At 40.6% G+C, this 20127-nt stretch overlaps 4 protein-coding genes across 8 annotated transcripts; 1 reads left to right on the forward strand and 3 right to left on the reverse strand.

The window, feature by feature from the left end:
* Positions 1 to 291: 291 nt before the first annotated feature.
* On the reverse strand, positions 292 to 16097 carry LOC132787343 (putative cysteine proteinase CG12163). Of its 2 annotated transcripts, XM_060794333.1 has the most exons (6): positions 15830 to 16097; positions 6878 to 7273; positions 2438 to 2577; positions 1629 to 2372; positions 1390 to 1571; positions 292 to 926 (listed from the first exon to the last, which is right to left on the reverse strand). In XM_060794333.1, the coding sequence occupies exons 1-6, from the start codon at positions 15917 to 15919 to the stop codon at positions 661 to 663; spliced, it is 1818 nt and encodes a 605-aa protein (XP_060650316.1). In that variant the 5' UTR covers positions 15920 to 16097; the 3' UTR covers positions 292 to 660. The 2 variants fall into 2 exon arrangements, with proteins under 2 accessions (XP_060650316.1, XP_060650317.1); XM_060794334.1 differs by lacking the exon at positions 6878 to 7273 and having other exon boundaries at positions 15830 to 16090.
* LOC132787347 (uncharacterized) lies at positions 2602 to 3308 on the reverse strand. The gene has a single exon (XM_060794340.1). The coding sequence runs from the start codon at positions 3054 to 3056 to the stop codon at positions 2811 to 2813; it is 246 nt and encodes an 81-aa protein (XP_060650323.1). The 5' UTR covers positions 3057 to 3308; the 3' UTR covers positions 2602 to 2810.
* LOC132787342 (uncharacterized) lies at positions 15505 to 18636 on the forward strand. Of its 4 annotated transcripts, none has more exons than XM_060794329.1 (5): positions 15505 to 15580; positions 16564 to 16716; positions 16817 to 17037; positions 17104 to 18139; positions 18213 to 18636. In XM_060794329.1, the coding sequence occupies exons 1-5, from the start codon at positions 15573 to 15575 to the stop codon at positions 18634 to 18636; spliced, it is 1842 nt and encodes a 613-aa protein (XP_060650312.1). In that variant the 5' UTR covers positions 15505 to 15572. The 4 variants fall into 4 exon arrangements, with proteins under 4 accessions (XP_060650312.1, XP_060650313.1, XP_060650315.1 ...); XM_060794330.1 differs by lacking the exon at positions 15505 to 15580 and adding an exon at positions 16125 to 16186; XM_060794332.1 differs by lacking the exon at positions 15505 to 15580 and having other exon boundaries at positions 16486 to 16716; positions 16867 to 17037.
* Positions 18637 to 18671: 35 nt separating this feature from the next.
* On the reverse strand, positions 18672 to 19718 carry LOC132787345 (enolase-phosphatase E1). Its single transcript, XM_060794338.1, has 3 exons — positions 19243 to 19718; positions 18924 to 19180; positions 18672 to 18854 (listed from the first exon to the last, which is right to left on the reverse strand). The coding sequence occupies exons 1-3, from the start codon at positions 19605 to 19607 to the stop codon at positions 18715 to 18717; spliced, it is 762 nt and encodes a 253-aa protein (XP_060650321.1). The 5' UTR covers positions 19608 to 19718; the 3' UTR covers positions 18672 to 18714.
* Between the last annotated feature and the right edge of the window lie 409 nt (positions 19719 to 20127).

Raw genomic sequence — 20127 nt, forward strand, 5'->3', positions numbered from 1 at the left:
TAGCTTTAAAATTCGATTGTCGCGGCCGGATAATAAATTTTATGTCTCGTATATCTAGTTGTTCGTTCCTGCAGATAGATGGACATGGCTATGTTCAAGTATACATATATGTATATACTCTATGAGGCCGGAAAGCTTCCATCTTCTTGTTAACTCTACGCTGAGAGAAATATCAAAGAAGTGAGAGATCTATACTTCAGGTTCCTTAAATAATTCCTTCAGCCTTCAGAAGGGCAATAAATATGGAAACTTCAATACAATAGACGCAGAAATAGCAGTTAAAATGAAGTATTTCAGTTTGATAGTAGAATGTTGTTTCTTTACAATTTATTTTATAATTTCAATATATGTATGCTGCGTTGTTTTGTATACGATGTTGTGTATGTTGCTGCCAATGGACTACAGAGTGTACATGAGATGATTACATTTGTGTTGGTATGCTGTGGAGCCCCGGGTCACGGAACAATAATTCCTTAACTTAGCGTTATCGTCGCGTCGTCAGAACTTAAAAAAATACACACTCACCCACATCACACACACACACACAAATTGCAAGCCAGAAGAGTTTTGTGCTTTTAAACATTAATATAGATACAATAATATTTATATTTATATATATATATCGATTGGTTGGTTGATTAGAGGCGTTGGCGCCAGCAATTAAGCTAGCACAGCGGAGGTGGCCATCTCACTAACGCCACACGTATTGTCACCACGATAGACACGGTAATAACCCTGCTCGCCCCAGCGTGGACCCCACGAGTTCTTCACAATCCAATAGGGCAGCGTCTTGTGGAAATTGGGATAGTCGGAAACGCCGTAGCCAACAATCAGGACGCCATGATCGAGATTCTTCTTGGAGCACAGTGGTGACCAGGGATGCGAAACACCGCCACGGTAGAATTGCATCGCATTGGCATTGATGCCTGTCGAGAAATAAATAAAACAAATATATTAAAAAAAACTCAGTCTTATCAAGTAATATAATCAAATTTATCGCTTAGTCTCTGTGAGTATAAATCAAAGTGAAAGTGAACCAAGACTCTTCAAAACTTTATTGTCTTGTAAAAGCTTTCCTTTCAAGTAACATAAGTGATGGCTTGCACCCACTACATTACGATTATAATTTAATGTGAATCAAATAAAGATTGAATATAATAATAGTATTTCCTGATAAGTCTCCATAATACGCACATTTCAAAACAAATCAGAAAGCTACAGTCGATTGTTCTCGCCTGTGATCAAACTTGATCTGCGTGCAAACATAAAAAAATATACTTTATATATACTTTATAGGGTCGGAGATGCCTCCTTATTTCCCTGATTCAAAGTTATAATACGCTTCTACCCTATGGGTAGCGGGTGTAAAAGTGTAAAATATTTACGCACCGATAGAGATAGGTCCATTGCTGACCAACCATTCCTGCATGGCAGTCTCATTGCCCTTGGGCAGATCGACGAAGCCAGCGACCTGAACGTGAGACAATGTTCTGTTGAAATGACACGATTTCTTCTTGGCCTCATATGGATACTCTGACTCGTATTCCAGACCACCAATGTCCTTGATGGCTCTGCAAATGTTTTTTAAGATTAACTAAAATTGACAACTCCTAATCATAATTATTTACTGGTAAGCATTGTCCATAAGTCCACCATTGCAGGCACTGTCTTTGGAGTCACAGTCGAGCAGCTCCTGCTCAGAGAACTCCTGCAGATCGCCAGTTTTAACAGCATACAATCCCTCAATGTTGCCCGTCACACTGAAGGCCCAGCAGGAGCCGCAGCTGCCTTGATTCTTCACATTTGTGACTGCATTCTTCTGACGCCAGTCGAATTCCTTGGGCAAATCGCCAGCATAGGCGGGCACCACAGCAGCTGCGCCACCCGTAGGCTTGTTCTCGCTGCGCTGCCAGAGACTGGCACGCTGCTTATACTCCGTGCTGGTCATGTCAGCGAAGTCAGTGATGCCATACTTGGCGCTGCCGCGCTCGTTGCTGTTCAGCTCCTCGATGGTACGCAGATTCTGACGGAAGATGCGCAAGCGCATTTGGTGCTCCACGCTGTTGGCATAGCGACGCTTGTATTTGATCTGGAATTTGTGGAACAAATGCTCGACCTTGTTGAGTGTGCGATGATTGTGCTTCTTGTGCGTCTTCTTCTCGGCCCACTCCACGGAACGACTGTGACGAGCGTGGACCGTCGGCTGGTTGCGGCACTTGAACGAAATGTCGTGACCCTTCGCCAGCCATGGCTGCGCCCAGATCTCGACAATGCAACGATGCTGCTCCTCACTGCCATCAATCAGATCTGCATCGATACGCGTCAACGTTCCCGACACAACTTGTCGCGATGCAGAGTAGACTTTCACAATTCTGCGAATAAAATGGACAATGATTATTTTGATGAAGGTTATAGATCTCTTAAGAATTATATGTACCTGTAGTGGGGTCCCTCACCAGCGGTCAGCTTGTCCAACGTATTCTGCAATTGCTTCTCCGCCTGCTTCTCGTCGAAAGGTTTCTTGCCACCAGGAAGAATCGGGATATCGTTGTCGATGCTGCGTTCGCTGCGTGACAACTGCAAAAGCAAAATAAGCGGAATTGTTAATTACGTTTATGCCAATTTATTTTGTATTTAATCCCAATTTATATATAGTATGCGCAATACATCTAATCGCATTTATAACGTTCACTCATTAATGGGTTAATAAAAGTCAAGATCGATAATAATTTAGAATAACTTGTAGATTCGTCCAATTCGTCTTCTCCATCTCCATCAGCATCGGCTTGTAGATTCATCAAATTCGTCTTCTAGAAGCCACACTCGGCGGGCACAATATAATCGTCCAGAACGCGAACGATGCGCAACTTGCCCTGAGAGTCGACGCCCATTTGGCCAGCTTCCGCTTCCACGACGTGCTTCTGGCCACTCTCGAGTTGATCCACGCTGTTGTCTCGACAACGCACCACCATGGCAGCAGCAGCAACTGCCTCGTTGCGCAGCCAACAGGACATGATCCAAATGTGCCGTAAACGGAGCAGCGACGATGGCTTCATTGTGTGTGCTTATTGAGTTTAATTCGTATCAGATCTTCTGCTGCTCTCTCTCCTCGATACTGTGCAATTTTAATGGCAACGCGTGAAATAAATTAGGTGCGTATAAAAAAAAGTGAGCAACGTGTACAAAAAAAACGAGAAAGTTGCTTTTCTAGATATAGCGATTTCGATGTTGTTTCGTTGAAATGTTTAAATGAGGAACGTTAATACATTTTTAGTTCTAAACAGAGCTACGGACTCAGCCTGCTTGCCTTAAATCAGTCTCAACTCAGCACGATGTCAACTATGTGTGCTCCGGGGCTGAGCTGTGATCCATGACATGCCCAAAGAATGGCAGATTCATAGATAACCAATCCACTTAGTCAACCAGTGGCAATCAGCAAAGCACAACACAATAACATTTCCAAAACAAGTCAAGTTTTTTTCGACATGGCGAACATCCAATACACTTTCACATGTTTTATTAAAGCTAAATGACATAACAAGTAATCCCTAGCAATATGGACAAGACCTCAAAATCCATGAGAATAGTTTATATAGAAACGCTTGGACACGAAGTATAAAACAACAGCTTTGCTTTGGTTACACATTTCATGTCCAAGTGCTTATGCTCTTCGTAAGCGTACAGGAAAAACATAAAAAAAAGGAAGAGAAGAGAAGACATACATGTGGCATTCTCGTATAAACCAAACCCATTCAATGCTCCAATGTTGCCCAAAACCAATTAAACCAAACATTTTGGCCTGCAAAATTCGCAGCCCTTTGGCATTGCTAGATTGCTGGGGTGTGTGCGTTGTGGCCGAGGTGAGCTTAAATGGCTGGCTCTTCCACTGTGTGGGCGTGTAATTGACGTGACTGGCAGGTGGTCCTGGAGCCAGGAGCCAACAGGCAGGAGCTGGGAGCCAAATGCCAGCCGGCAGACATTGCAGGTGATTTCAATGCGAGGCGGGAGAATGCAATGACAACAATACGAAATGAAATGTAATGGCAACGACGTGTGTATAATTAAAATAGAGGAACGACCGAACTGGGATCGAACTCCGGCTGCTGTTTCCGTCTGACCTGTCGCGACATGAATTCATTAAGCGGCATGTTTTTGGATTTCCCCATGTCTCCTTACCCTTACCCTTACCCTTACCTTACCCCACCCCACACTCACTCTCTTGTATTTCAATAAAAATTAAAACGTAAATAATGCTTTAGCGGGCTTGTGGGCGATATCCTGTGACAAGCGTCCTGGTTTTCAACGGGAAATGGACCGTAAAATGCATTTCGATATGTTGACAGTCGTCGAGTGCTTAACACTCGATAGCATTTACCGTCCCATGGATTAGAAGTTCAAATCAATTCAATAAATATCGAACGGTCGAACAGTTGACAGTTTCGGTTTGGCCTGGTTTCAAATGAGATTTATGCCACTGCTGAATCTATAGCCATATAATCAGGTTACCAACGATATATGCATGTACTCTCCACACCCAAAAAGGGTTGAACCAATGTCTGCTACAGTGGATAATTTAATTAATTTATGTCCATGGCTGTGTGCGTGTGAGTGTGTTTGTGCGCGTGTATATTCATTATGATTACGGGCCAGAATTATTTCAAGTTGCATCACAACGACTTGCCAAATTACTTATACGAAGATATATTTTGGTATTTTGCAAACCTGATCACTTTGATAAATGTGCTATTTTTAGATCAAAATGCAATATTAATTCACATTTCCAGTTTGGCTTCGTGTGAATTCTGTTTTCAAACTATGCCAATACGGTCAATACTTTTACCAAATTCTATATTTGATCTTTAATGCGAAGGAAAATATATTCTTCGACCCATCACTTGCACAAGTTACAATTATGTTTATTTTTAATAATACACATCAAAAGATTTAAAAAAAAGGGTCAATTAAAGTCACAATGACTAGTTATTTTTGTATTTTCAATCCCTATGAAGCATATTCAAATTCAACTGCACGCTAAATACTTTTACCAAATTCTATATTCGATCTTCTACAGTCGATCTTTCATACGAAGGAAAATTTCTTCTTCATTTTTAAATTTTTTATTAATTTAATATTTAGCTTGTGTTGAAAATGTATGAGGCAATTAAAAGGTGTTGAGCCACTTTCATTTCCTAAGAAGCATATTCAAATTCATCTTTACCAAATTATATACATATTCGATCTTTTACAGTCGATTTCTCATGGGAAGGAAAATGTATTCTTCAATGAACAATTATGTTCATTTTTAATTGTTAATACATAATAAAAGATTTCAAAAGAAAAGGGTCTATAGTAGTCACAATGACTAGGTATTTTTATATTTTGATTTAGCTTATCTTCAAAATGTTTAAGGCAATTAAAGGTGTTGAGTCACTTTCAATCCCTAAGCAACATATTCAAATTCATCTTCATAGGTTTGGAACAGCTTTTGTTGACTTTCTTGAGTTTAGCATGTTAACTACGTTAAAGCGCGTCGCAGCTGGAAATCCGGTGACTTATCGTGGACACTGTGCGAGGGCGCTGCGTCAAGTTGGGTGTTAAAAGTAGAGCATCAAGGATAATGAGAGCACTTTTACACCGTGCACTAAGTAAGTGTGTGTGTGTGTGTGTGTGTGTAGGTGTGTTTGTGTGTCGTCACCCGAGGGGCGCGCACACACACTTTGCACACTTTACACACTTGCTCCCATAACGGCACTTGAGGTGGCCCCCCTAAGATATGCACACACATACATATACATATATAGGCAAGTGTATCTGAGGAGCATGAGATGAGAGAGGAGTATGAGGATGGGGATGGAGTCGGAGGGCAGATGAGGCCAGAGACACCACGGGCCGGGTTAAACAGATTGCGGCCGTAATTTGAAAGCGGAAACTCATTTGATTATTAAGCTGAAATAAGTGCTGTGCACGGGGGGTGAGGGGATGAAGGGGGCAACAGCAACAGAGAGAAGACGAAAGACATGAAGGGATGAGGGAAAGAGGCATAAGACTCAGGTGCTTGCAACGCATTGAGGTGAGAAAAACGAGAAGCTTAAATAAATTCAATTAAATAACATTTTCTTTTTATTGTTCGCATTTACTTTACGAGTATTTGTATATAGCGGGTAAATAGGTGTGTATATATATAGGACATCAACTGGGTAAGCGTGTTTATGTGTGGCAATGAGTGTGAGCGTGAGAGAGAGAAAAAGAGATGAACATGGGAGGTGTAGAGCGTGAGATAGTGTTTGTATTTGTGTTTATGCCGAGATGATAATAATATTCATATTCATGATGATTACGATGATGAAGCCTCTTCCTGTCCCTGCAGTGGCTTCTCCTGCTCCGACTCCTGTTGCTGCTCCAACTGCTGCTGCTGTTGTTGTTGTTGTTGCTGCTGCTGCTGTTTTAGTTCCGACCGCTGCTGTTCGATGGTCTTTTCGAAATTATACGCACCCACTGATAGGAAATCATCTAACCAGCGTTTCTCATTATCGTTCAGCTCCGCTGTGGGCGTGGTGCTGCTACTGCTGCTGCTGGAGCTGGGGGGGCTGTTGCTGGTGGCATCGACAGTGTCGCTCTCAAAAGGAACAGTGGATGCCTCATCAACGCTAATTGACGTTGTGGGCTCATTAGCTGGCTCAGCTTGTGGGGCTATGTTGTTGATGCTAGGGGATGACGAGGAGGAGGAGGAGACAGAAGCGTCGGAGTTGCTGACCCTTCGTTTGCTTTGGATTTGGCTGGGGCTTTGGCCCGCTGTCAATATTTGCGACTCTAGACGAGCCATATCACTGTCGCTCAACTCGTTGCGCCGCCCACCATTGAAAATGCTGTTACTCACATATTTGCCCTCGCGTTCTTCGGAATCGGTTGCGGGAGACAATGCGTTATCAGCGACATCGCTGCAATTAGAATTGACCAGTTCGCGATGTTTGTCACCCCACTGTGTGGTCAGCCAGGGTTTCTCCAGCACAACCAGGCGGCAAATGGTATCGGCATCCTTGGCCTTTGTATCGATGGCATTCAACAGTATCTCATATCGCACGCCATTCACAATTTCACGAAAGGCATCGATGATATTGACAAAGTTCATCGATAACGGCAAAAATGTCATCGCTATATTCTGCACGCCAATCAAATTGGGCGATAGATATTCTCGTTCGCCGGGATTTAGCACATGGACCAATTTAATCGGTTCTTCGGTGATCACCTCATCTGTGCTCACAGCTATTGTGGTCTATAGAAGTGTTGTGTGTGTGTGTGTGTGTGTGTGGTTGAGTGTCACAAAGAAAGACAAAAACAGAAAGCAAAACACATATATATGTTTAAAGAGGATACACACAACTAATAGAGTAGTTGCCTTGACAAAGAAGACAAACATATAGTTTTTGGAGCAAGGGGATTAGTGTGGTGGACTACAGCAAAGCCATGTGGTTGGAATGTGGGGTAAATGAACACAGATAATGAATACATGTATGAAAGTGTGCCCAGTATGTATATGTTTGTTTGCATGTGTGTGTGTGTGTGCCAACACCATTATTGCCCGAAGCCAAGCTGAAGCTTAGCAAAAATGTTTTAAGTTCTTATCAATAAAATAAATCTTTATATTTATACAACAAATTACAAAAACCGTCCAGCTGCAAGTTATTTAAAGCAGAATTGCTGATTAAATTAGATTTCATATGGAATTTAGATGCCGATTGCAACTGCTGAGTGACGTGAACGCATTAAGTAAGCGGTTATCGATAACTTTCGATTGCAACAACTGTTGAGTATGAACGCGATTGCTCATTTCGATTCTTGCAAGTGAAAAATAAATTCTTTGCATTTTTGTTAGGCAATAAGTGATAATTATGCATTGTGCGTTCCATATCTGTGGTGATTTCATCAACATAATAATTAGCTGAGCGCAGCCAGTAAATATATCGATCGATCACTTGAACAAAAAAAGAATTTTAAAGTGGTGTTGACAGCATTAATTGAGGTTGCATGCAATGACTGCAACTGCAACACAGCTGCTGCTGCTGCTGCCCTCTCCATGGGCGGCCTAATGAACTCAGCATAATTGCAATTACATTGCGGCTTGGAATCGTAGGGGAGACAGCGAAGAGCGACAAAGAGAAGAGGAGAAGAGGCCATTTGGCCAATCAAGTCAATCACAGTAGCAACGCTTCGCTGAGCTTGTGGCAGGTCACAAAAACTAATTAACCGCCGATGCAAACTGAAACAAACCGCATTGCACCACTCAGTAGCAAACGTTATGCACCGCATCGCTCACCGCATCGCCAACTGCGGCACACAATGAACCGGTTGAGGATTGCAACAAAACTCATCGATAAATGATGAGCTGCAAAATGTTGCAAGCAGACGGCAAACAGACGAAGCCAGAGCCAGACGCTGAATAATTTAAAAATCAAAAGCACAAACGACCGACAGCAAAAACCAACAGCACCAAAGAAATCCAGAGCTAGGACAAATGGAGGACGGAGTGGGAAGGGTAAATAGAGAAAGAGAGAGAGAGAGAGAGATGGAACAAGAAGAGATTTAGAGAGGGGCAAGACAACGAGTTGACGTTTTGGTCGTTCATCCTCATTGCCGCTGACGTTTCTGTCTGCAGCGTGACAAAAAGCCGAAAAATGCATAAAAACTTTTGACAGCGATTGCGTCATTGAGGCAGTCAACGCCAACTGCAGCAGCAGCATCAACAGCAACAACAACAACAGCAACAGTCCTCGACGTTGAAGCCTGGTTGATGTTTGAGCTGATTATGCTATGTGGATGACTGCATCAAGGAGGAGGAGAAGGGGGCGGGGAATGAATTCGGTCTTGGTATTGTTTGAGTTTTGTTGCTGTTGCTGCTGCTTGTTTGCAGCTTGTTTTTCAATTAAACTTTATGGTACTTTAAGCAACACCCCAACAAAACACCCTAAAGTTAGCATACGATAACAGGATGATGGCTTCTGAGATTGCCATGTTCCAGAGGCTACTTCATTTTGGTCGTCCTGGCAACTAAATGCAGCAAAAGCGCAGCCAACTTCACGTCAGAGCATCGCAACATCGCAGCCAGGCTTAAGTTTTCATCATAGTTAATGCACTTGTCGGCAGCAAAGCGCATTAGCATCTGATATGCCAGCTAAATAACTTGCTTCAATGGTTGGCAAGAAATCGGTAGAGATTTCGCTCCACAACCTTTTGAAATTTGTGGCCTAATTAGCCATTTAACTGGCAGCAATTCTGCTTGAATTCAAGTAAACTATATTTACATCGATGCGGTTGACTATGTTGAGTATCAGTTGCAATTACAGTTGCCAAAAAGATTTTTCATTTTATTATGTAAATCCAATTTCAATTCAACTAATTTTTAAACTTCCCTTCGCATATTTGTTTAAGCAACTGTTTTATAAATACGATCGTCCCGCACAGTTGCGATTGTTTATTGAAAGCCAGTAAAAACAACAGCACTCGATTCGATTGATAAACATTTAAGGAATACTCTATATAATTTGAACACCCTGATTTTGTTATGAAGCACAACTACTATTTTAGAGATTGATTTTTGTATTCTTAAAAATTGCATGATTGTTAGTTAAAAGCAGAGACTGCAAATAATATAATATGAGTTTTTAAAAATAAAACCCCAAAATATTTTTCAGGACTTTTCTTTTCTCTCTTCTCTTATTTACAATCTTTCTGTACAAACAATAAGTAAATTGTATAATTAATATTAAATAAACAGAAATAACAGTTTTCCAATGAGCCCGTCTATTATATATAACATCTTTTCAATTTGTTGGATTTATCTATCGCCAAGATCAAGTATGTGGTATTTTTTCAGTCTTTTTACTGTTAAATTGATTTCTATTAGACTTAAAGTTAAATTATTTTCGTGTGGTATTTTTTCAGTCTTTTTACTGTTAAATTGATTTCTATTAGACTTAAAGTTAAATTATTTTCGTGGTTATGGAGTCTATTGATGTATTTCCTACTAAATTTCTTTATTTCTTCTTTTATGGTTGGAATATTAAGATTTTTGTGATACGTAAAAAGAAGCATTGACAATTCGTCGCAAAGTTTTTTATTGGTAACGCTGAAGTATCTCAATATTTGAGTTGCTGGCAGTCCCCCAGAGCTGTATAGCGTAAGTCCAAACAGGATGGATTTGTAGAACCGATTTTTCATTTCCCAAGTGGTTTCTGATTTTCGAGATATCAACCAGCATATTGTTAGTGTTTTAAGTCTGAGTTGTTGACATTTTGCTTTAATGTGGATGAATAGGGAAAGAAGAGTTTAGTAGAGAGAAATCTAATGATGGTATTGTCTCGAATTTTCAATGAGTGCAGGGTATAATTGGATGCGTAGGTAAGTAGCATAGCATATTGTTGGCTTTCGTTGAAACTTTTCGCATCTGACAGCTGATGGTAAAGTTCTCTTCCTGCTGCCGTCGGGTTGAGTCGCGTCGCGTCGCGTTGCGTTGCGAATGTTGCCGCGTATTGTGCTGCAACTAGCTGCAGCGCTGTGTAAACAGGCTTTTGTGCATAAACATTGCACCCGCGTGGCGCGTGGGTCGTGGGACGCATTGCAAAAAACCAAAAGGGAAATGGCTAGGAGAGCGAAGAAGACGGGCGGAAATAGGTGGGAAAGGAAGAGGGGTGGGGAGGGGAAGGGAGAGCAGCGGTGCGCTGGGGTATTAACTGATGCAATGTTGAAAAAGTTTAATTGCATTGACGTAAATAACAACATCATGCCAACGAGTCGGAGTCAGAGTCGAGTCGAGTCGCGCTGAGCTGAGCTGAGTGGAAGCCTCAGAGCGCAAATTGCAAATTGGCAATTTGGTGTAAATTGTTGTTTTTAATTAAGCTTTAATTAAAACGTTTTGCCTGCATATAAATAAATAAACTTAGCGAGCAGCCGCCTCTCCTCCAAAAAGCGTCTATGGCTTATTAACATTTTCAAATTCGTTTATTGTCACCTGCAGCACGCTGACTCTTCCCCTTCCCCTTCCCCCTCATCAGCATCGCCCGCTGAGTAATAAAAATAAATACCAAAACCGGTAATACCCCCAAAAAGTGTCAACATCTGTCTGTTTGTTTGCCTGCTGTGCACGCTTCGGGTAATAGTTTCAACGCCCGGGGAGATCAGAGTTTATGTCTGAATCCGACTCCGAGGTCCAAGTGTTCAAGTGTTGTGTAAACTGCTTTGTGGACCCAAGGTCATTGTTAGCCACGTTGCAAAGCCACGTTGCCAAGAGTTGCCGAGTTACCAAGTCGTGGTCGTAAGTGCAGATGGGCGCGTGTTTAGGGTCTTCTTAATGACCACATTTTACCCCGGCATCACTTTCGTCCCTAAATACCCAGCACACTCGAGTTTCCTTCTTAGTCTGTTAGCCTGAATCGCAGTCGCTGAGAACATTGTGTAATCCTCAACAACTCTTGCTACTTAAGTCACTAGGTCAGGGCAAAACAATGGACTCGGATTAAATGAAACGATTTGTGTGTATTCCGAGAGCATGAGACTTGTATAACATCAACATTTATTTTAGCAACCACCTGACGATTGAATCAAATTACACTTTATCCCAACCATAATGTGCCATTCAAAAGTAAGCGACTTGGGTCTTTATGCTTCTGCTGATAAGTCCCTTAAGAATAGCCAATGTACCTGGCTGTCATTTTTCATTAAATATTCAAATCATTTAAGGTTACGCGCCTCATTTTTGTTTGTTCTTAGAATCGCTTAAATGTTGATCAGCATTATATAGCTATAGCTTTAATATACAAGTGTTTTCACTGCATCTATATGTTTTATTAGTCAGCTCTTCTTCAAAGTTGGTAAACCGGAATTTATTATTGCTCAATTCACGGAGTGTTAATGGCAAATATAATATATTGAGAAAGTTTTGAAAACAATAAAGTTTGCGTATTTATAAAATTTGTTTGTTCTTAGAATATAATCTCAATTATAGCACATTTAGTTGCAACTTGAAGAGTAAGAAGTTATACTTTTATTGAATATTGAAATAATTTGTATATTATGTTTTCATCAAAAATACATTTAGGAAAATAGTTAACTTTATAAGTTACTTTTTCAAAATCTTTTATTTTGATTCTCTTCTTTTTCCAAAAATTAAATATTAATTGCAAACCAATTAAGATCGACGCAAAATATTCGAGAATATAATTTGGCATCAATAAATCTTAATTGCAAACAATTTAATATATTCGAAAACAAACATGTTTAGAATGTTTAATTAATTTGACACTAGAGCATAATACACTAATTAACAATTAGGCGATTTAATTGCGGCCCAGTTACATGATGTATGTACATTCTTGTTTAGCGATTAAAGACAATTACAGCTAATTAATAATGCTATTCATATTTTGAACACGGTTTGCCAATATGCGTATAATTAATACACAAAATATTAGCTGAACCGTTGTTATGCCGCCAGCTGCACTCACAAGCTCCCCTTCCCTCCCCTTCCTTCCCACCTCCTGCCACGTCTCACGCTCTACACCCAACCAAAATACTCCATGCCAACCTGTCATCTAACTCGACTTCTATGCTCACATAGGAGGAGCGGGCAACTCTATGCAACTTGAGCCTTTCCACGGCAACTCCTGTTTAAATTTCCAATCACACTCACACACACACAAACACACCCACACTTAGAGACAGACTAATAGAAGGTATTCTCAATAGCTCTGGCCCTGGGTTCTATAATATGGCATGGCAAGCTCATTATAAACTTTGCCTTCAATACTCCCCTGGGTGCTAATTTGTGCTCTGCCTTACTCCCTCTCTCCCCTCTCTGTCTCTCTCTCTGTGTGTGTGCTGGGTCTTTAGTGTTCTGGACCATTTAGTGGGTTCAATAACGTAATTTCCATTGGCATTTGTATTAAGGCAAATCATGATCGAAATTGCACAATGACACAATCCGATTGAGATTTCCTCGATTCGCTTTCTTTGCCAGTCTTTTCACAGAGAGAGAGAGAGAGAGAGAGACGCTTTATTCCGTGTTCTCCGCTCGGCATCAGCAAATTGACGAGCTAATTTGCATAAAGCCAGAGAAATGTAGAATCCGAATCATTCACATTCGCATTTGACAATTGCCGACAATTTGTTGAACACTCAGCATTCATTCCTCTCTCTCTCTCTCTCTCGCTCTCACTGTTTGTCTCGATTTGTGTGTGTTTGTGAATCATTCGCATGTGATTTCCGAAATGGCAAAAACAGTTGAGTGAGTTGAGACAAGTTGAGTTGAGTTGAGTTGTGTTGAGATAGTCATAAAACCGCCTCCGGCAAACGGAACGAAAACGGAACGATTCCATCCTCTCTGTTATTTGTCTTTAGTTTGCAATTTTGGGAGCAAGTTTTTTGTCTCAAAGCCAGATGGAATGAATATGGACGAGTTCATAAGCAAAATAGATGTATGTATATATTTATTCACACATATGCACCAGTGTATTCACACAGTTCCGCATTTTATTCATTTATGTAAATATTTTTCTACATTGCTCGTTTTATATTTGCTGGCACAATATGGAAATCGCTGTCAGTTTTTTGCCTTTCTATTTTTTATTAGCTTCTTGCTTTAAATACATTCATTCGCTTAACCTAATACCCTTTAAGTCAGCCACCGAATTCCGAGAAAATCGCGAGTTTAATGTCCACAAATAAATACATTCGAAAAAATGTTCTCGATTACAATGGAACACTTCTAACATAAAGAAAAAGATTTCTTATTACCATTGTGTTATAATTTGGAACTGTTTACAGGGTATTTAGGATAGCATAGACAACTCGAAAATGCAAACAAAATTGAGAAAAAAGCATAATTTTAATTAAAATTCATTTATTGCAAGCATCGCTTTAATTATTTATTTAAGATGCTCCAAATCAAGCAAAACCGTTCATGGCGTATGCAAATACAAAAACAAAAATGTTTAATTTGTTGATACGAGCATTATTTATGATACGCGTTTGCTTTTTTTTTTCAGCTGAATGCAAACGTTTTAATTGATATTGATGTTGGCAGCCGTTTTAAATGGAGAGGCGTGCCTACGAATGTTTACTTCCCTAGACTGACCCCAGCGAGTGTGATTAATCGCATACAGCTCGCTGAATACTCTCACGAAAAGTGATATTATTTTTAACAAGCATTTTAATATTTCTGGAATTCTCTTGCAAACTTCATTTTACTTGATTTCCTATACTTTTAGTTAATAAGTAAATAATATACGTTGCATTCGAGAAAGAGTATCATCTAGCCAATTAGCTGAGGCATTCTTGTACAATTCGCTTTGCATGTTTCAGAATCAAAAAAATATTTTTTTTTTTAAAGCACGTTTTCGCCTACTGCTATAATAAAAACATCTTTTCTGTTTTCTGATTCATTTTAATTTGCTGGATTTAATCAAAATCAGAACAGGTTTTCTGTAGTCAAAGGTGTTGCTCAATGGGATGGGGGAATATGATGTGTACACAAAGTGCCATGGGATGTCATCCATCGTTAAAAGTTTTTGCAAATAATTATAGTATTTCGCCATTGCTTATGAAATGTATGACTAAAGCGTAAAGTTGTCAGTTCCATTGTGGGTTGAGTAATGTGTTTTATTATTAGCAGTGATCCTTTGCATTTTCAGTAGAAAAACACTCATAATTATGTGGATACATAATATGGATTTGAATATAAGAATTGCACTACTATTAATACTTAGCACTCCAGGTTAAATAAAACATATTTCAATTCGATTAAAGGCAAGATTATCGATAAGCCAATGACAATAAGATTTATTTATCTTATTTTTACGTGTTTTATTTTAATAATTATGTGAATATTCAGTAAACAAAAATATTTTAAGATTGGGATGATTATTTATTAAACATGTTTTATTAGTCGCAGTAATTTGCGTTTTTAATAGATCAGTATATATTTTTCTGCGGTTAATACAATAAATTTGATTTATCGATAAGCCAATGGCAATAAGAATTATTTATCGAACAGTGTATATCGTACAACTTTCGTTAAGTTTAGCAGAGTCCAATCAGACAAAAATGAAACATAAGTCTAAGTGGATCATAACAACAGCTCAAACTTAAACTTAAGTAAATATGAATTCAATGTGCTTTCTTTTTATTTGATTGCAAAGTAACACTAATACGCAATTACCCATAAAAGGAATAAAGCAGACATATGACAATATCAGTTGGTTCTATCGGTCAAACTGATACAACAGCTGATTGTCGGCAAAAATGGCGACGCAACAAAGTAAAGTGTAGACAAAACAAAACAACAACGACAGACTTTCGAATTTGATAAGCGCCACATCGTAAATATAAATACTACCGTCGGAAGCTCATGCATAGAATATATGTACATATGTGTGTATAACGTACATATTCTTCAATTTATCCATTGAATTGTTTTATTTATGCATCTAATTTTCTTTTGCTGACTAAGCACAGTTCATAATACGAGAACAGAGAAAGGGTCCCAAACAAAAAGTAAATAAGTATGGCGTACGCGAGCATGCATGTGTATGTAAGTATGTGAGTAAATGTGTGTCTCTATGTGTGTGGCTGTAATGCTATGCGTGTATTCAGTGTTTATATGTGTCGGCCTTGTTAACACAGCAGCAAGCAATCGAGAGAGCACAAAAAATAATATAATTTCGGTAGATGTTAAAGTTAACCCCTGTCGCAATCCTTATCCGTAAGCCGATTTCGCACTCAAAAAGCGTTCAACTGTTGTTGACAACATTGTAAAACATAAACAAAAACCACAACTTACCTCCTCCAGCTCTTCTTCAGCAGCTGCTGGCGTCGTTTGTATTGTGGCGACCAACAAAAGCGCAACTGTTGCTGCTGCGTACAGCTTCATTGTGAAAGTTTATGATGTCGCGATTGTTCGTCCAACGACGTATAAATTTTTACGCAATTTCACACGTACACTTGTGTATTATAGTTTCCGCTGCTGTTGCGATATTACGCCGCTTTTAATTCCGTATTATTTGTTTTTCACCCGCGCACACACAAACGCGTACACAAGGCGACCAAAATTGAACGACTGTTCGATTGCAGCGTGGCCGCAAGTTCAACCTGTAAATACATTATTTTAGGTCGAGCAATATACTAACTTATACCGCAGGTAAAACTAATAGCTGGTTACACTTTTAAACCGCAACAAAATGTTTCATTTATTTTTAGGCATAGATAATTTTCTTAATCTTATAAATATAGCTTCAAAATATTACGAAAAATATATATTTTTTGTAAAAATTTAGCTGTTTGGATGAATAATTTTATAATCTAATCAACATTGGTATTTTTAGTATTTTATTACAAAAATACTACGTACATAAATCGATTTAAAAATTCGAAAATATCGAAAGTACCGCGCATAATATCAAAATCATTTTATTTAAAATTTAATCTAGTCTTAAAACGAATTATATCTCAAATTTAATAATAAACATTGAATATAGTTCATACAGAATAATTTAATGTTATTTTAATTTTTTGTAGTTGGCCAAATCATTTCATTAATTTACTGCTATTAAAACCACTACAAAACATGAATTTAACGACGCCTCAGAGAAATAACAACAGGCGAAATCAGGGCATGGTGCGTAACCGTGCGAATGAACAGGCCAAAACGGAAACGGTTAAAAACAATGGGTAAGGAACTCGCGGTAACCGCTGGCAACAGTGACCCCGTAAACGAGTGCTTCTAAGAATATTGATAAAGCGCTGTGTATTCATTCAATTCGATTGGCAGCAAAGCCATGAAGCAGAGCTATTTAAATTCCTGCATCAAAGTGCCCATAGATCCGTGCAATAATTGCCCAGCACCTGTCTACAATCGCCCAAGGCTGTGCATGGGCAAGCAGGCGAAAGCCAAGGCGTCTAGCCCCAAGTCGTTGGACGCTGCAACGACAGCCACATGGACGAGTCAGACGGGCATCAGATCATTGGCCAAGTTCTACGACAGCATACCTGGTAAATGATTTGAGAACAATGAGATTTTGTAAATGTATCTATAATGGTCTATCACTATTTCTCAAGATTACTGTGAGGTTAAGCATCTGCATAAGGCGGAGTTTTATTCTACGCTGGAGAGTCTACGCACTACAAGTCGAGAACTGCGTTCCGCTCCAGCAGATCCATCGAAAGAACGTTGCGCCAGCGCCACGCCCAGCTATGGATCCGGAAAAACAAAGCAGCGCAACGCCAAAGGCAAAAAGTTGAAAAAGAAGACACATCCTCCTCTTCCACTTCCGCTGCCTCTGTCGACGCCTCCATCGCCGCCTCCCCCACCATTTTGTTTGCCCGATGCCTGCCACAGCTCCAATAACTGCCTGAGCGAAGAGTATGACAAGTGTCTGCGCGACTTGAGTCGTCTGAAGAGTTTCAAGCATGACTTTGCCATCGAGGTGGCAGACTTTAAGCGCTCTCTCAAAAGCTTTGAGCTGGAGTTCAAGCGCAACGCCGAGCGACCCAAATCCACCAGCAGCAATGGCACACAGACCCAAGTGGTCAAAGAGCCAACCACGCCCAAGATGCCAGCCATGCATACGGCAGAGCGCGCCAAATGTCGCCGTGAAATGCTGCGACGTTGCTTCAGTGTCAACGATTTGACGTTGACGACGACTACGACACCGACGCCAAGAGCGACACCAGCTCCTGCCAAGTCGACGCCGAGGCACCAGCCATTGAGCAATTATTTCCCCGTCAAGAATGTGCCCAAATTGCAAATTGAATCTCCATCGACGTCTTCCAAACGTAGCGAATCCGGTTCCAGTCGAGTGCGCTTGCGACGACGTCGAACCCGAAAGCCAAAGGCGGCGACAGAGACGGAGACGACGACAGAGAAGCCAATGCCACTGCTGAGCATCTATGAGCTGGAACAGCTGCCGAAACGGACACCAAGCGTATCACCTCAGCATCCAGTGGCACGTCCCAATCTGGCGGCCACACTGCGTGCCGAGGTGGCGCGCAAAAAGGTGAAGGAGCTGCAGAACAATTGCACATACCACGATCCGAGGCCTCAGTACGATTGGGAAGTGCGCAAGACGCCCGCTTGGAAATCGCTATCGCTCAAGTGAGTTGAAAACATATGGCTATAAAGATAAATACATTAATTAATGCACTATTTTCTCTACATCTCTACGCAGTGAATCGCACAAGGCGCTGCTCTCCATACGACTGGCCACACGCAAGGCGGAGCAGGCGCTGCAGGAGCGTCAATACGAGTTGCACATGCAGATGATGCAGCAGCGCGTTAAGTCCGCCCCGCTGCTTCTCGAGGGTGCCACCTACTGGGGACCCGAGGTGGGTAAACTGACGCACAGCTGCCGCAGTGAAGGCTTGCGACATGGCTGCGAGAGCAATATGAAGAAGCAGCGCAAGAAGAAGTGTAGTCATCGCTGCTCCACAGCTGCCATGGATGCGGAGGCGAAGCTGCAGCAGATACGCAAAATCTACGGTAGTCAGCAGCACAAGCCGGCGTTGACGACATCGATGTCACGACAATCGCAACGCACAGAGCCACATGACAGTGGCGACGATTTGTGCAGCGTGGATCGTGCGTTTCTCTAGGAGATCTTTACAATGCGAATTTCAACTTAATTGAGTACATTTTTTTGGTCCAACTAAAATGCTACGTTGTGCTTTATTTTAAGGCAGTTTTATCGCGTGCAGCGACGAAAAGTCGTCGATTACCACAAAGGCGCTCTGCTGTTCTTCGGTCAATGGTGCGTTGCCTGGTCGCTGGAGCAGAATGGTGAGCATGCCAGCATCACGAGCAGCAGCAGCCTCTGCAAAACATACAAATATAATCATTATTATACGCAAACAGTGTCTAGACTCTAAAAGAGATAACAAACCGCCTGGCACATCGCTGAGAAAGAGCACGTGCTGCGGCTCCACTGCCAGTGATAAAGCGATCTTTGTGTACGACTCCGACTGCTGCTTGTGGCCCACGTGTGTGTCAAAGTGCGCACTCAAATGTTGCAACAGATTTCCTGCAATGCTGTGTTGAAAGATCAGTTTCTGAGCAGCTACGCTGCCGCTGGAATAAACAGCAATTTGAATGCCAGCCTTGCGCCATGTTTCAAAGGCTAGCGCCACATCCTCGTATACACTGTGAGAAAATATAAGTTTATTATCAGACATTCTAGAACAATAGAGAGTCAAGCAACTTACTGTCCCTTTAGCTCGCCACTTTCGTAACCTTTGGCCCAGATTAATCCTTGCAGTGTCTTAAGTGGAGTCAACTTCAAGTCTTTGTCGATTAGGTAGTCCACAAACCCTGCGATTAGATTTTGTGTCTCATCGTGTGGCGACTCCAGCGACTCCACATATTCGTTGAATTCCAGATATTGCTGCAAGTCCGTTACAATTTGTTTCGTCTCATCTGTGGCCCATGTTTGATGCAAATATTCGGCAGCGTTTTTCTTGGCATAGGGAAAGAGCACGTCGTGCACAAAGCTAATCGATGTTGTTGTGCCCTCGATGTCAACCAGCACTACTTTTGCTGTTAGATCGGGCAGTGACATTGTTGTTTCCATAAAAATTAACTAAAAACGTTCGTTGTACAATCAACCAGACGACCTGCCTATTTTTGAACTAAACAATAGAGGTGCACAAAATGTAATATACAATCGATGTTTCGAAGACAACTCGATATATCGATGATTTTAATCATCATCTGTATTTGATGTCATTTTTTACAGCGACTACTACAGTTTTTAGTTCTGTTTGATAATGGGATCAAATGAAAAATTAGTGGGTATAAAGACAAACTTTAAAAGTGAATTACAGTATCAGTCATTACTCTACAATAAAACAATTAGAGCCAAAATAAGAAAATTTCTTGCACTCTTGAGAATGGATTGCTATGCAAACAATTTGAATGTGCTTTTATAGAAGTTTAACGTCTTTCAGCGCTTTTAAACTAATTTAATGTATTTTAAAGGATTTCGAAGGCACGATTAATAGCTTACTATTCTTATATTCAATGTAACGAATAAAATTGAATTTTCAAATGTAATTTATCAGTGTAAATAGTTCTTAACAGCGGCGTGCAGC

The sequence above is a fragment of the Drosophila nasuta genome, chromosome 2R (genome assembly GCF_023558535.2).
Source record: "Drosophila nasuta strain 15112-1781.00 chromosome 2R, ASM2355853v1, whole genome shotgun sequence".
Classification (NCBI taxonomy): Eukaryota; Metazoa; Arthropoda; class Insecta; order Diptera; family Drosophilidae; genus Drosophila; species Drosophila nasuta.

Bases quoted from the DNA above. Each gene is read 5' to 3' on its own strand.
- LOC132787347 (XM_060794340.1), bottom strand. From the start codon at position 3,056: ATGAAGCCATCGTCGCTGCTCCGTTTACGGCACATTTGGATCATGTCC.
- LOC132787342 (XM_060794329.1), top strand. The intron at 16,717-16,816 runs GTAAGGAACTCG...TTCGATTGGCAG, and splicing joins GAAACGGTTAAAAACAATGG to CAAAGCCATGAAGCAGAGCT. The intron at 17,038-17,103 runs GTAAATGATTTG...CTATTTCTCAAG, and splicing joins GTTCTACGACAGCATACCTG to ATTACTGTGAGGTTAAGCAT.
- LOC132787343 (XM_060794333.1), bottom strand. From the start codon at position 15,919: ATGAAGCTGTACGCAGCAGCAACAGTTGCGCTTTTGTTGGTCGCCACA. The intron at 2,578-6,877 runs GTGAGTAACAGC...TTGCTTTTGCAG, and splicing joins AAGAACGCGAGGGCAAATAT to TTGTCACGCAGCGAACGCAG. The intron at 1,572-1,628 runs GTAAATAATTAT...AAACATTTGCAG, and splicing joins CTTATGGACAATGCTTACCA to AGCCATCAAGGACATTGGTG.
- LOC132787345 (XM_060794338.1), bottom strand. From the start codon at position 19,607: ATGGAAACAACAATGTCACTGCCCGATCTAACAGCAAAAGTAGTGCTG. The intron at 19,181-19,242 runs GTAAGTTGCTTG...ATTTTCTCACAG, and splicing joins AGTGGCGAGCTAAAGGGACA to TGTATACGAGGATGTGGCGC. The intron at 18,855-18,923 runs GTTTGTTATCTC...TATGTTTTGCAG, and splicing joins TCTCAGCGATGTGCCAGGCG to AGGCTGCTGCTGCTCGTGAT.